The sequence below is a fragment of the Scyliorhinus torazame genome, chromosome 1 (assembly GCF_047496885.1).
Source record: "Scyliorhinus torazame isolate Kashiwa2021f chromosome 1, sScyTor2.1, whole genome shotgun sequence".
In the NCBI taxonomy this organism is placed as follows: domain Eukaryota; kingdom Metazoa; phylum Chordata; class Chondrichthyes; order Carcharhiniformes; family Scyliorhinidae; genus Scyliorhinus; species Scyliorhinus torazame.
This window is the reverse complement of record NC_092707.1, coordinates 202,041,311-202,055,716: the sequence shown is the minus strand read 5'-3', so window position 1 is coordinate 202,055,716 and position 14,406 is coordinate 202,041,311. Positions and strand designations below refer to the sequence as shown.

Genomic DNA, 14,406 nt, shown 5'->3' with positions numbered 1-14,406 from the left:
TGAATAAAAATCTGGAATTAAAAATCTAATGATGACCATGAAACCATTGTCAATTGTTATAAAAACCCATTTGTTCACTAATGTCCTTTAGAGAAGGAAATGTGACTCCAGATCCATAACAACAATAATCTTTATTAGTGTCACAAGTTGGCACATTAACACTGCAATGAAGTTACTATGAAAATCCCCTAGTTGCCACATTCCGGTGCCTGTTCAGGTACACTGAGTACAATGTGGTTGACTCTTAACTGCCCCCTTAAGGGCAATTAGGGATGGGTAATAAATGCTGGCACAGCCCGTGATGTCCCATGAACGAATAATAATAAAAATACCCCCTATCCATAGAATCCCTACAGTGCAGAAGTAGGTCAGTTGGCCCATCATGTCTGCACCGTAGGAGAGTATTAAAATAGGGTTTTGGCAACAAATGAGCTGAGACAGGGGTAGAGGCAGGTGCTAGGAGGAAGCAGATGGTCTTGGCGACGAGATGGCTATCCCAGGGACAATTGGGATTTAGTTCCGTCTCAGACAGCGGATGGGGGAGGACTGGAGTCAGTAACTAGGAACCTTGGGGTATTTGTGATCAGGGCTTTGCTCTTCCCAATATTTAGTTGGAGGAAATTTAAGTTCATCCAGGACTGGGAGACAGACCAGCAGCCTGACAAGAGACAGCGGAGAGGTTGACTGGTGATGGTGAGGTGGCATTGAGTGTGGTCAGCATACATGTAGACCCCTAGCCCATACTTTCAGATGATGCCACTGAGCGGCAACAAGTACATTTGAATTAGTTGGTGGGGGGGGGGGGGGGTGTCAAGATAGATCCTTGGGGGATTGTAAAGGAATGGGAAGAGAAGCCATTGTACATCTTCCTCTGCTAAGACTGGATATATACAAGTGTACATAATGTTTTTCACTGCCCAGGTCACCCCAGAGCACTTTAAGGCCAATGAAATTCACTTTTGAAGGGAGAACGGAATGGACCGATGTGCTAATAGGATTAGGGTGAAGAAGAGTGGGCAGTCCATGGCGTGGCGCATGAGCACTGGCACAGACCACTTTGGCTGGCTGGTCTATTTTTGTGATTCTGTGCAACAGGCGGGCAGGTGAGATTATCTTGGCCAATTGATTTCAGGAAGTGGTTTACTATTGCCGTACTATAGTGAATTGTGTCTCATTGCGGTGTGATACCAACTACTGGGCCAGGCCAATGGAGAAAGTGATACAAGCAGGTTGATCGGACCATCCACAGGAAGTGACACCACCAAAGGCAGTTTCATTCATTGCCGAATAATTTCCTTTGATTTACAACACTGGCCCACGCACCCCTGGGCGACTTCATTTTGCATGTCTGATTAGAGTTACAGTTGGAATGTGTTGCTGCTTCAGGAAGGACAAGCAGTCAGAAACCAGGCTGTCACTCATCCACGGTACAGTGTCGAGCTTGTTGGGAGACTGTGCACAATCTGAATGGACGAAAGTGGAGAATCGAGCCACGGGCAGTCAGAAGGTTAATTGGACAGGCAGGAAATCTGGGTGCAATTAATGAGTACCCAGAATTGCAAGCAGAGTTTAGTTTAGTTATTCCAATGTTGTGGGGAGGGTGAATTCTGTAGTTTCCATTGTCATTGATTGTTACCAATCTATATGAAGTCCTATTAAAAATCTATTACCTCTCGGATAATTTTTAATTCATTGTATATTTTGTATTGATGATTCTAGGTTTCTGATTGTTGTTGAGCAGTACTCTCAGGTTTTGGTTATATCAATATTTGATAGCCACACACCTTGAGAGGTTTTACTGCAGCTCGTGTGGCTGCTGTGTGAGTTAATCTGTGGATATTCAACCTGAAAGAGAATAGAAACCTAATGTGGGTGCCGTCTGAGAATGGTGGTGTTCCCTTGGGGAGAATCTAGAATTAGGAGGCAGAATATCAAGTAAAAGGCCCCTCCCATTAAAGACTAAGATGAGGATGAACTTCTCCTCTCCAAAGTCCGTTTGTCTTTGGAATTCTTTTCCCCAGAGAAGTGGAGGCTGTGTCACTCAATATATTTCAAGGCCAAGTTAGACGGATATTTGATTGACAAGTGTTACTCCACCCTGGGCTAGCGCACAGTCAATTCCAGCCCCACATGCCCAGGGTCTCAACACAAGTGAATTAACCAATAATTTTTATAAAAATTCCTGAAGTGTTTGGCCCTTGGCTACCCAATAATTACAGTTACCAGGTTTGTAAGTTGAAACACAATTACTGTTTATTTAAAATAGGAATAACGATGAAATATGCAGCGAATGCAACTGGGTAACAACAAGCTAACCTATTACCTCCCTTTAACTGTCCCATCCTCGACCTACAAATGCAAAACAGACAAACACAGAAAGGGGGAAGGGGCAAATATGATAAGGTTGAAGGTCAAGAGGTAAGAGTCTTTGCTTTCAATGGCGGTTGTATAGCATGCTTTCCCAACAGTATGCTCGGCGATTAAAGTCTCTGGTTACAGATAGTTATGGTCTTCTTTGCAGAGTCATTCATTCAGGTTAGAAAATCTAGTACTAATTGGCAACAGGCTTTCTGGACAAACACTTTCGTTCTTATCACATTGGCCTTCAGCTTGAGGTTCATATCCAGGCCTGTTTCTTTCTGTATATACAATTTATTTCCCACCAAAGCTTGCCTTCAGCTCATAGTATGACTTCAAACCTTTGCAGTCTCAAAAGAATGATACCCAGTCTTGCTGGAGAGCGAGTCAGCCCTCACAGTGACCTTCTGAAGAGAGTTTAGCTGGCTCTTCTGGGAGATAGTTAGCATCAGCTTTCTGTCGAGGATTTAGCTGGAACTCCTGCCTCCGTGTTACCAAAAAAAATTGAAAGCTCCTGAGGTCTCTGAATCATTTCAGTGCGCTAAGATTCAATCACCACCTGTTACTGGGCTGAGCCCAGCCTTGTGGGCCAATTCATTAGCCACCAGCCAAATCAATCAAACTGTGTCATCACTGATGATAGCCAGTCTAAAACAGCATAGGCCTGTAGACCCTTCTGTTTGAATTAAAAGCACTTGAAAACACATGTCCGCTAATCATCCATGTATCAAAAATGTAACAACAAAAATAAAAGAAAGGGGAACTCGTGGAATAAACAGGGAATAAACAAGAAGGACCCTTACACAAGAAAGTCAAGGACTATGGTAGGCAGGCAGGAAAATGGAGTTAAGGACACAGTTGGATCAGCCATGATCTTATTGAACTGCGGAACAGGCTGAAGGGGCTGAATGGTTTGCCCCTGTTCCTATTTCTTGCATGCTTATGTCTTATTGTGATTGGTTCAATGAGGTGAATCGCTGTGACTATGACAGTCAGATGTGGGTCTGGACTCAGCTGATATGAATGAATTGAATAACCTGCTCTCTTTTTGTAATGCTTTCTCTATTGGTTCACTACCTCCTTGCTGACTGCTGGTGAATCAAGGTGATGAATCCTCATGAATCAGCCCTGTGATCTGTTTGTAATAGTGGTCAGGCAGAGGCCTGGGTAGTGCAAGATATTTTGAGCTAATGCTCAACATATTGTGGCTCTGTACTGGCACAGCCTGTCCATTTGCCTGGCGGTTAGCTTCTTGACATCTCTGCATATTGTCCTTGATCTTCAGGGACTATTGAAATTTGCTCCCTCCTCCGCCCCTGTTGCTGTTTCCCCCACTTCTGGTTCCCTGTTTCAGGTAACCTGGATCCACCTGAAATGGGCCACTAAGCACAAGTGGTGTCGGACCCCTCCTGCAGTGCAAGGGGGATTGTGTGGCCAGTGACTCTGGCATGATTCATACATTGTCCGTGATTTAAGAATGGCTATTTGTGTTTGGACAGGCCCCTGATACCATTGATATAATGGTTTGTGATATATCTGTAAGGGACGTCCTCTCTGCATATCCGATGACTGCAATAATTTGATATTTCAACATTTCTAGGTGTCAACATCACTCGACATTTATAGCTTTCATCAGTTATTCTACTAGGTGCCTCTGAAAATGCCCTGGATCACCATTCTGACCCATATTAGCATAACATTAGTCCATACAAACTCAGATAGACATCCGCCAATACTGATGGACATCAACGGATACACATACAGGTGATGGACAATTAGAAATACATCGAGATTCCAACGTAGAAACAATTTGAGTCAGTGTTTATCCTCCATGTGGGCAAATAGTTTTACTCTCATTCGCTCACACCATTAATACAAGTAAGAAGTCTTACAATACCAGGTTAAAGTCCAACAGGTTTGTTTGGAGTCATTAGCTTTCGGAGGGCAGCTCCTTCCTCACTCACCTGATGATGGAGCTGCGCTCCGAAATCTGGTGGCACCAAACTTTAACCTGGTGGTGTAAGACTTCTTACTGTGCCCACCCCAATCCAACACCGGCATCCCCACATCATTAATACAAGTAAACAGATGGACACCGATGATAATGGCAGGCTGAAAGGTAGGCACCAAAAACAAATGATCATTATTCAAAGTAAAGTCTTGTCAGACTTGGAAAGAATGATCTGAACTATCCACTGTCGTTAGTTGTGTGCACAGGCAGCTTTCACAATGGAGGCCCTTGGACAGAGTAATGCTCATTGTAAAAAAACCATTGACCATTGGGGTACAGAAGCATGGAGGAGGGAGGAAATGTTGGGTTTAGTCCCTGGTTAGTGCTGGGTTAGCTGGTCTCTGGGACAGTGGAAAGGGTGTTAGTACTGGCCAACGGAGGCCATGGCTCCCAGGGAAGTGGAAGCTTTCTGGCTGACTCAGTGAGAGGCTTTATTGCTGACATTTCGAGGATTGGGCTCTGAGGTGATGCCTTTCATCGCTGATTAGCCTGGAAAAGACATGATCGGGGCTCACTCATTAGTATGTCCTGGGATCGTGTCCCAGAAAGGACATCATTAGAGGGAAAACCGCAGAGCTGTGAGTATCAGAGTAATGTATAAGGGTGACTGCTGATTGCAGCACTACTCCGAACTGAGAGAGAGCTGATGATCAGGTCTGTGGTTACAGAGAGAGCGGTGAAGAAGAGGATGCAGAGATGGTGTGAGGTGGTCATCTCGTACAGTCCTTCAAAATCAGAAGAGCTGGAAATCAACGTGGGAGATGTCATTGAGATTCTCGATGAGGTGAGATCCCATTCCAAATAGAGGTTTACAAATGAACAAGTTGTCTTCATCACAGTCCATTGAACTTCTATATGTACTGCTGTTTTCTTTAATGGACATAATGGAGACAGTATAATTAGGCGGATAGATATGGTTCTCTCCGTGAGCCCTGAAGGATGCGCTGCCGGCCCTGTGCCAGTGTTAAGTACATCTCCTCAGGACTAAAGAGGAACTTGAAGTGGGAAAGGAAGGATCCAGTTGACATAGTCCACGTGGGTACCCAAATATAAAGGTAGAATTAAGAAAGAGATTCTGCTGAGGGAATATGAACAACCAAGGGGTAAATCAAGAAACAAAACCTCAAAGATAATAATCTCTGGATCATGAGCAAATTGGCACAAGATAAATAAGATCAGAGAGATGACTGCATGGCTCAAAGACTGGTGTGGGAGAAAAGGGTTTTGATTCATGGGGTCCTGGCACCAGCCCTGCTAAAGAGGGAGCTGTACTGTTGGGATGGCCTTTATCTGAACCAGAGCACTGGCCAATAATTTACATACATAGAATTTACAGTGCAGAAGGAGGCCATTCGGCCAATCTAGTCTGCACCGGCCCTTGGAAAGAGCACCCTACCCAAGGTCAACACCTCCACCTTATCCCCATAACCCAGTAACCCCACCCAACACTAAGGGCAATTTAGCATGGCCAATCCACCTAACCTGCACATCTTTGGACTGTGGGAGGAAACCGGAGCCCCCGGAGGAAACCCACACACACACGGGGAGGATGTGCAGACTCCGCACAGACAGTGACCCAAGCCGGAATCGAACCTGGGACCCTGGAGCTGTGAAGCAATTGTGCTATCCACAATGCTACCGTGCTGCCCATGTAAGGAGCACTGCAGAGAGGACTTTAAATTTAATAGTGAGGAGGAGGGTTTGCGTGAGGGGAGAATTGGAAAGCATTAGTGCAGGGTAGTGAAGGGACACAGTACATGAGGCCACTCAGATCCCTCTGTACCAGAGCATTGTGAAATCTCTCTCCAATTAAATAATATTCTGTTTTTAGATTCTTCCTTCCTAAGTGGACAAATTCATATTTTCCCACATTACACGCCATCTGACTGACCCTGGTGGAACCCAAACTAAGCGTCAGTGTGCATGTTATTGCGAAGCAAGTGCCACTTGATAGCACTGTTGATGACGTCTTCCACCACTTTACCAATGGCCAAGAGTAGACTGATCGGGTGGTAATTGGTCGGTTTGGATTTGTCCTGCTTTTTGCGTACAGGACATACCTGGGCAATTTTCCGCATTTTTGGATAGATGCCATGCTGGTTTAGCACAGGGCTAAATTGCTGGCTTTGAAAGCAGACCAAGGTAGGCCAGCAGCACGGTTTAATTCCCGTACCAGCCACCCCGAACAGGCGCTGGAATGTGGCGACTAGGGGCTTTTCACAGTAACTTCATTTGAAGCCTACTTGTGACAATAAGCGACTTTCATTTCATTTCATTTCATTTTTTCATGTTGCAGCTGTACTGGAACAGCTTGGCTAGGGGCACGGCGAGTTCTGCAGCACAAATCTTTAATATTATTGCTGAAATATTGTCAGGGCCCATAGCCTTTTCAGCATCCAGTGCCCTCAGTCAACACAGTAGTACAATGGTTAGCACAGTTGCTTCACAGCTCCAGCGTCCCAGGTTCAATTCCCGGCTTGGGTCACTGTCTGTGCGGAATCTGCAAGTTCTCCCCGTGTCTGCATGGATTTCCTCCGGGTGCTCAGGTTTCCTCCCACAGTGCAAAGATGTGCAGGTTAGGTGGATTGGCCATGCTAAATTGCCCTCAGTGTTCAAAAAGATTGAGTGGGGTTACGGGGATAGAGTGGAGGCGTGGGCTTAAGTGGGGTGCTCTTTTCAAGGGTTGGTGCAGACTCGATGGGTCGAATGGCCTCCTTCTGCACTGTAAGTTTTATAATTTCTTGATATCATGTGGAGTCAATTAAATCGGCTGATGACTGACATCCATGATGCTGGGGACCTCCGGAGGAGGCTTTGATGGATCATCCATCTGAAATGTGTTTGTAATGTTGGGTTCCTGTGCTCACTATGTTTGATGCTTATTTGCATGAATCAAAGTCATTTATTAAACAGCGCAATTATTGAGTGAATAAATATTAAAGTTGTACCTTTCTCACCAACAGAGTGTTTTGTACACTCAGAGGGAGTGTAATCAGTGACGATAGTGAGCTGTTGCCCTGGTGACAAACAGAGTTGCGTCTCCACAGCTGTCAATAACCTGAAATTCCCAACCTCGCACCAAATCCACAAAGATTGCAGTGGTCCAAGGAGAAAGTTCAATGTCTCCTTCTCAGTGCAACAAGAGATGGTCAATCATGTTGACCACTTCTGTGTGACACACAACCTAAGGATAAACCAATAAGACATTGGATATTTTGCTGAATGGTGGTGCAAGGCCCTTAGAATCATAGAATCATACTACACAGAAGACCTTTGCTGGGTCTTCGAAAGATCCAATTGGTCCCTCTCCCTTGTTTTGTCCCCACAGCTTTGCCAATAGCTGATTCCCATTTGAAATTTACTATTGAATTTGTTTCTGACACCCTCTCAGCAGTGCACTCCTGATCATAATAACTCATTGCATAAGAAATTCTCCTCATCTCCTCCCTGATCCTTTTGCTAATCACTGTGAACCTGTGTCCTCCGGTTACAAACTCTCCGACCAGTGGAAACAGTTTTTCCTGATCTATTCCATCAAAACACCCATATAATGTTAAACTGAGACTTGCTCTAACACTACATTGTGCAAAATTTAATATAATTTATTATTGAATTGATTTGACTTTTAGATTGAAGATGGTTGGTGGATCGGCAGAATGAATGGAAAAACTGGGAGATTCCCATCTAATTTTGTCATAGAAATGGACAACACTGAAGGAAAGGCTCAATGCCCAGTTACCAAGTCAGGTGTGACTTTTGATTTATTAGTTCAATGAACAATTGTGAGTGGTTTCAGTTCAATTGGTTGATATCCTCTTGGGTGCAACATTTGTCTGTCCCTCCTGTAAGTGGATTTCACATTCTTTACAATCTGGAGAGCACCTTCACTCTATAATATCTAGATAAGCAAGATAGTGACCCAGGCATGCAACAATAAGATCCCTCATTTTATTATTGGATACTTTGATTGCCACACGCATTCCTTCTACCTTTAGAAGGCAGAATGATAAACACTTGCGTGGCAAAGTAAATTTTGAATGAATAAACGGGTTTATTTTATCTGAAGTATGTGAATGACAATGTACTCTGGTGAGTGAGAATGGGGAATTAATAATAGATAAGAAGGAAATGGCGGACGGAGTGAGCAAACATTGTGTTTCTGTCTTCACGATAGAGGATACAAAAAATTTGCAATAGATCTAAATCAGTACGTGGCAGGGAGAGAAAAGCAAAGATTAATATCTGACCTCCCATCCACCTCTCAGCTCTCTGGGTTAACAATTGGTTTGCCATGTCAGTCAAACCTCCAACCTCAAATGATAAACCCCCCCACTTGGAGTGGAGATAAGTACAGCCACATGATCTGTTTAGCTAGATGGGCACCTGGAATGGAAACTATTCCAACCAGAAAGGTGCAGGTATCGCCAAGAATGATTGGATAATCCACATTGTCTCAAACTGAGATCATTGTCTTTTGCAATACTCAGCTTCCAGCTTATTTCAATGTTTGGCTTTAATCCCTTCAGTACCTGGCGTATTCCCAAACAAGATCTCAAATGCCAGAGGCAGGTGTACCTCCCTCCTCTCTCACCCACACAGTGGAAATAGCGCCTCCAAACTCTTGGTTCTCTGAAGTCCCTGAATGTGAATAAATTTGCTCCAATCTGGATGTCCCTTTGCTGAAGTGCACCCAAGAGGTCTGAATTTCATTGACTATGATTGAGTAGAGGGAAGGGCCAAACACGTTCTTGACCTGGACATTTTTTTTGCCGATCCTTCATCATTGTGGGTGAAAATCCTGGAACTCCCAATCTAACGCCACACGGACTGCAGTACTTCAGGGAGAAGATCCACCACACCACCTTCTTAAGAGCTCCTAGGGGTGGGCAATAGATGCTGGACTTGCCAGCAACTCCCAAAATGAACAATAGGAAAATAAAGCATCAACAGAAAAGTGGTGGTGTGTTATAACCAGAACAGTTCTCCCCTTGGACCCAACTAGGATTGAAGAATTGACTAAGTGATGAAATTGATTCATAAGTCATAAGCTGTCCAAAAGTCAAAGCAGGTTCATTCAGAATAGCTCTTATTCTCAACTAGAAGCAAAGAAATCAAAACTTTTCAATGTTCATACAAAATCTCATCTGTTTCTATGATTACACTCTTGTCCAGGAGTTATAGCTGCCCCAGTATCTTTCTTGTGGAGGGTGAGGCCTGAGGGAGAATCATTTTAACTGGGGTAACAGGTCAGCTGCCTGATGAACTGTCAATTACGACGAGACGAGAGTAGAGAGTAATCGAGGCTTTATTAAGCAGAGATGTGTGGCCTCCTGCAGCTGCTACCAGAATGGGAACAGTTCGGTGTGCACACACACTTATACTCCGCCTACTGGGCGGAGCCAGCAGGCAGGGATCTACCCCCGTACCTGTAGTACAGGAGCCTTACCGTATTACCTCTAATGACAACTATTATACATTCAGTGGTGAGTACCACACTGCCATTGTAACCTTCTTTCCAATTTCACTGCCACTGACAACAATGGGAATAATTATTGTGGGGTGGGGGTGGGGGAGGGCGTGATGTACAGACAGGCAGCCAATCAATATTGCCCCTCTCACTCTATCATCCAACAGGCCTCAGTGAGTGCATGGGTTTCTGCGATGGGTTGAAAGTATCACCGTTGGAAATTAAAGAAAGGCGAGAGAGCTGTTTTGCTGTTGGGTTGTTTGTGTGGGAGTTGATGTATTTGGTTGTTTTGTTACAGTTTTCCATTGTTTATCTGATTGCAATAAACACAGATGAAGATTTTTACTGAGTGTTTAAATTGAGCAGAATGAACAGGCGATTACACGCCCAAAGTTCCCTTTAAGTTGTGCGGCTGCTCGGCAGCCTGGAAAGGTCCCATGCAGGTCACATACATGTTGGCTTCTTTTAGTTACTCTGCATATGCGGCTGCACAAAAGGATGTAAAGGGCCTACACTTTTACTGAGCAGGGATGTCTTGCTGCAATTATACAGGGCCTTGGTGAGGCCACACCTGGCGTATTGTGTGCAGTTTTGGTCTCCTTCTCTGAGGAAGGATGTTCTTGCTCTCGAGGGAGTGCAGAGAAGGTTTACCAGACTGATTCCTGGGATGGCGGGACTGAGGTATGGGGAGAGATTGGGTCGGTTAGAATTACATTCACCTGAGTTCAGAGGAATGAGGGGGGAATCTCATAGGAACGTATAAAATTCTAACAGGGCTGGACATGGTAGATGCAACAAGAATGTTCCCGATGGGTGAGTCCAGAACCAGGGGGGTCACAGTCTGAGGATGCGGGATAGACCATTTAGGACAGAGATGAGGAGAAATTACTTCACCCAGAGAGGGGTGAGCCTGTGGAATTCATTACCACAGGAAGTAGTTGAGCCCAAAACATTGTATGGCTTCAAGAACCAATTCGATATAGCACTCAGGACAAAGGGGATCAAAGGATTTGGTGGAATGTGGGATTAGGCTATTGGGTTGGATGATCAGCCATAATCATAATGAATAACGGAACGGCTTGAACGGTTGAATGGCCGCTTCCTGCTCCTATGTTTTTATGTTTCTTTCTTTCTATGATAGAACCATAGAATCCCTGCAGTGCAGATGGAGACCATTGGAGGCCATTGAGTCCATCGAGCCTGCACCGACACTCTGAAAAATCACCCTACATAGGCCCACTCCCTCGCCCTATTCCTGCAACCCCACCTAACCTGCACACCTTTGTACACCATGGGGCAACATAGCATGGCCATTTCACTTAACCTGCAAATATTTGGACTGTGGGAGGAAACCGGAGCACCCGGAAGAAACCCACGCAGACACGGGGAGAACGTGCAAATCTCACACAGTCAGTCACCCAAGGCCGGAATCGAACTCGGGTCCCTGCCGCTGTGAGGCAGACGTGCTAGCCACTGTGCCACCGTGCCACATGTGCCCTTTCCTTTTTCTCTTTATTCTGAATTTCTAATTGTTACATTTTAAATAAACTTTAGCTAACTTAATTGCCTCACTTCTCAAAGAACTTGGTCTGTCTGATAACCCTTGCAATTTGAAATGTTTACTCTGCTTTCAATAACCTCAGCGTGTGTGAGTTTGTACGTTCTCCACGTGTCTGCGTGGGTTTCCTCTGGGTTCCCCGGTTTCCTCCCACAGTCCAAAGACTGTTCTTGCTCTCGAGGGAGGTTAGGTGCAGGTTAGGTCGATTGGCCATGCTAAATTGCCCCTTAGTGTTCAAAGATTAGGTGGCGTGTTGGGGATAGGACAGGGGAGTGGGCCTGTGTAGGGTGCTCTTTCAGAGGGTCGGTGCAGACTTGTTGGCCTCCTTCTGCACTGTAGGGATTCTAATGCTGAGGATAAACTGAAAGCTTCTCAATGCTAGAGCTGGCGAATGGAGATTCAGTCAATCAAGTTTCCCTCTGAGGGCTGCTGTATTAAGGATTCATTAAATGACATTGCCATTACTTTGGCTCCTTGCTAACCAATGCGTTAGGGGGAGAAATATTGGCTAAATAAAGGGGGAAGAGGATTTGTTGCCTTAATAATGGAGAGATTCACAGGTTTAAAGAAGTGCAGTCTAAATTGTACAGGGCTGTTCCTCAGTGACTTACAGGGAAATCACGAGGGTTTGAAGAGTGGGAAAATACATGAGTCAATAATGTTACAGCCAGGTGAGGAGGGGTTATCTGGCTACCCTCCATTCAGCCTACTTGACTGGGCACAACAAAGCTTTTGTAAATTTATTTTCCACGTGGTAGCATTTTCTGAATCAAAATATATTTGTGCCATTTATATAGTGAACAATAAGGAACCAATCAAACAAGGTTTTCTTGAGTCAAAGAAAAAATATACCGATTTCACCATCGTCTGCTCCCCCTTTGAGGGTCACTGCACCTCAGACAAGAGCTGAGACGGTGGGATCTTTATGAATAACCTTGGGACTCAGTCCAGCGGCGCCACAGTCGGGGGAAAGCCATATTCGGGGTGGACATATTCGGAGCTGGGGGCACTGTGGTGGGGCGGTCGAGCCGGCCAAAGGGGAGACTATTTTGCGGGCTGGGTCCGCGAGCGGCATCCGCATGCACGGCCACGGACCCGGCAATTCGCCGGGGCATATTGGCAGCTAGAGCTGGGTGCTCTACGCTTCCTCCCTGCTGGCCCCCAGCAAAACAGGGGAATCGGTGGCCGTTTTGCGCCAGTTTCCCATGCCGGCGTGGGAACATAGTCTCCAAATCGGCGAATCCAGCCCCTTGGCTGGTACAGGAATAGAATCCACACTATTGGCATCACTCCATATCACGAACCAACTGGTCAGCCAGCTGAGCTAGCCGACCCTAACAGATTTGTCAGCTACTAAATCCAAGGGAAAAATAATAAAAGAATGATGTTACATATTCGCAGGTATCAGAAGTAAGAATAGTTAGAGTCCAAATAAATAGTTAAAAGAATGTACAGTTAAGTCCTTTGCTTCGCCTTGAGGTGTAGATTGTTGAATATCGTGGTCCTTTTAAGTTAGTTGGTTCCTTTAAAATCCCAGGGTTGAATTGAAGTCCATATTGCTGCATTTGCTGGAGGTGATTTTCACTTTTTCATCCCATAGCCTGCCTTCCAAAAATTGATGAATTTCTCCTGAGGTTCTTTCCAATGGATATTCACTATCTCTTATGCTGGATTTTTAGACAGTAGAGACGGATAGGGCTTTACAGAATCACAGAATTGTTACAATGCAGAAGGAGGGCATTTGGCCCTTCGGCTCTCCTCTCACTAAGCCATAAGCATTATAGCTCAGTGCCATCCCCTGTCTTTTGCCCTGTTCAAATAGTCATTTAATGCCTTCTTGAATGCCTCGACTGAACTTGCCTCCACCACATTTCCAGGCAGTGCATTCTCCCATCAACTATGTCCAACTCCCTCATGATTTTGAACACCTCTATCAAATCTCCTTTCAACCTCCTTCTTATAATTAAAGTTTCTCATCCATAGAACTATTTTTTTTAAACCTCTTCTGCACGCCCTCTAATGTGTCACACCCTTCCTAAAGTGTGGTGCCCAGAACGGTCCACAATACTCCAGGTGAGGTCTAACTAGTGTCTTGCATAAGTTCAACATAACCTCCCTGCTCTTTCATAGAATTTACAGTGCAGAAGGAGGCCATTCGGCCCATCGAGTCTGCACCGGCTCTTGGAAAGAGCACCCTACCCAAGGTCCACACCTCCAGCCTATCCCCATAACCCAGTAACCCCACCCAACACTAAGGGTAATTTTGGACACTATGGGCAATTTAGCATGGCCAATCCACCTAACCCGCACATCTTTGGACTGTGGGAGGAAACCGGAGCACCCGGAGGAAACCCACGCACACACGGGGAGGATGTGCAGACTCCGCACAGACAGTGACCCAAGCCGGAATCGAACCTGGAACCCTGGAGCTGTGAAGCATTTGTGCTAACCACTTTGCTACCGTGCTGCCCATTGCTCTTAGAACATAGAACATAGAACATTACAGCGCAGTACAGGCCCTTCGGCCCTCAATGTTGCGCCGACCTGTGAAACCACTCTAAAGCCCATCTACACTATTCCCTTATCATCCATATGTCTATCCAATGACCATTTGAATGCCCTTAGTGTTGGCGACTCCACTACTGTTGCAGGCAGGGCATTCCATGCCCTTACTACTCTCTAAGTAAAGAACCTACCTCTGACATCTGTCTTATATCTATCTCCCGTCAATTTAAAGCTATGTCCCCTCGTGCTAGACATCACCATCCAAGGAAAAAGGCTCTCACTGTCCACACTATCCAATCCTCTGATCAACTTGTATGCCTCAAATAAGTAACCTCTTAACCTTCTTCTCTCCAACGAAAACAGCCTCAAGTCCCTCAGCCTTTCCTCATAAGATCTTCCCTCCATACCAGGCAACATTCTGGTAAATTTCCTCTGCACCCTTTCCAATGCTTCCACATCCTTCCTATAATGCGGCGACCAGAATTGCATGCAATACTCCAAATGCGG

At 45.3% G+C, this 14,406-nt stretch overlaps 1 protein-coding gene across 3 annotated transcripts in view; it reads left to right on the top strand.

The window, feature by feature from the left end:
- Positions 1–14,406, top strand: part of sh3d21 (SH3 domain containing 21) — a 161,714-nt gene that overhangs the window by 57,716 nt on the left and 89,592 nt on the right. For 2 of the 3 annotated variants that reach the window (XM_072501970.1, XM_072501962.1), the window contains exons 4-5: positions 5,038–5,153; positions 7,999–8,116. In XM_072501970.1, coding sequence (XP_072358071.1) covers positions 5,038–5,153; positions 7,999–8,116 — 234 coding nt within the window. The remainder of the gene's footprint in view (positions 1–5,037; positions 5,154–7,998; positions 8,117–14,406) is intronic. The other variant, XM_072501976.1, reaches the window with a different exon arrangement.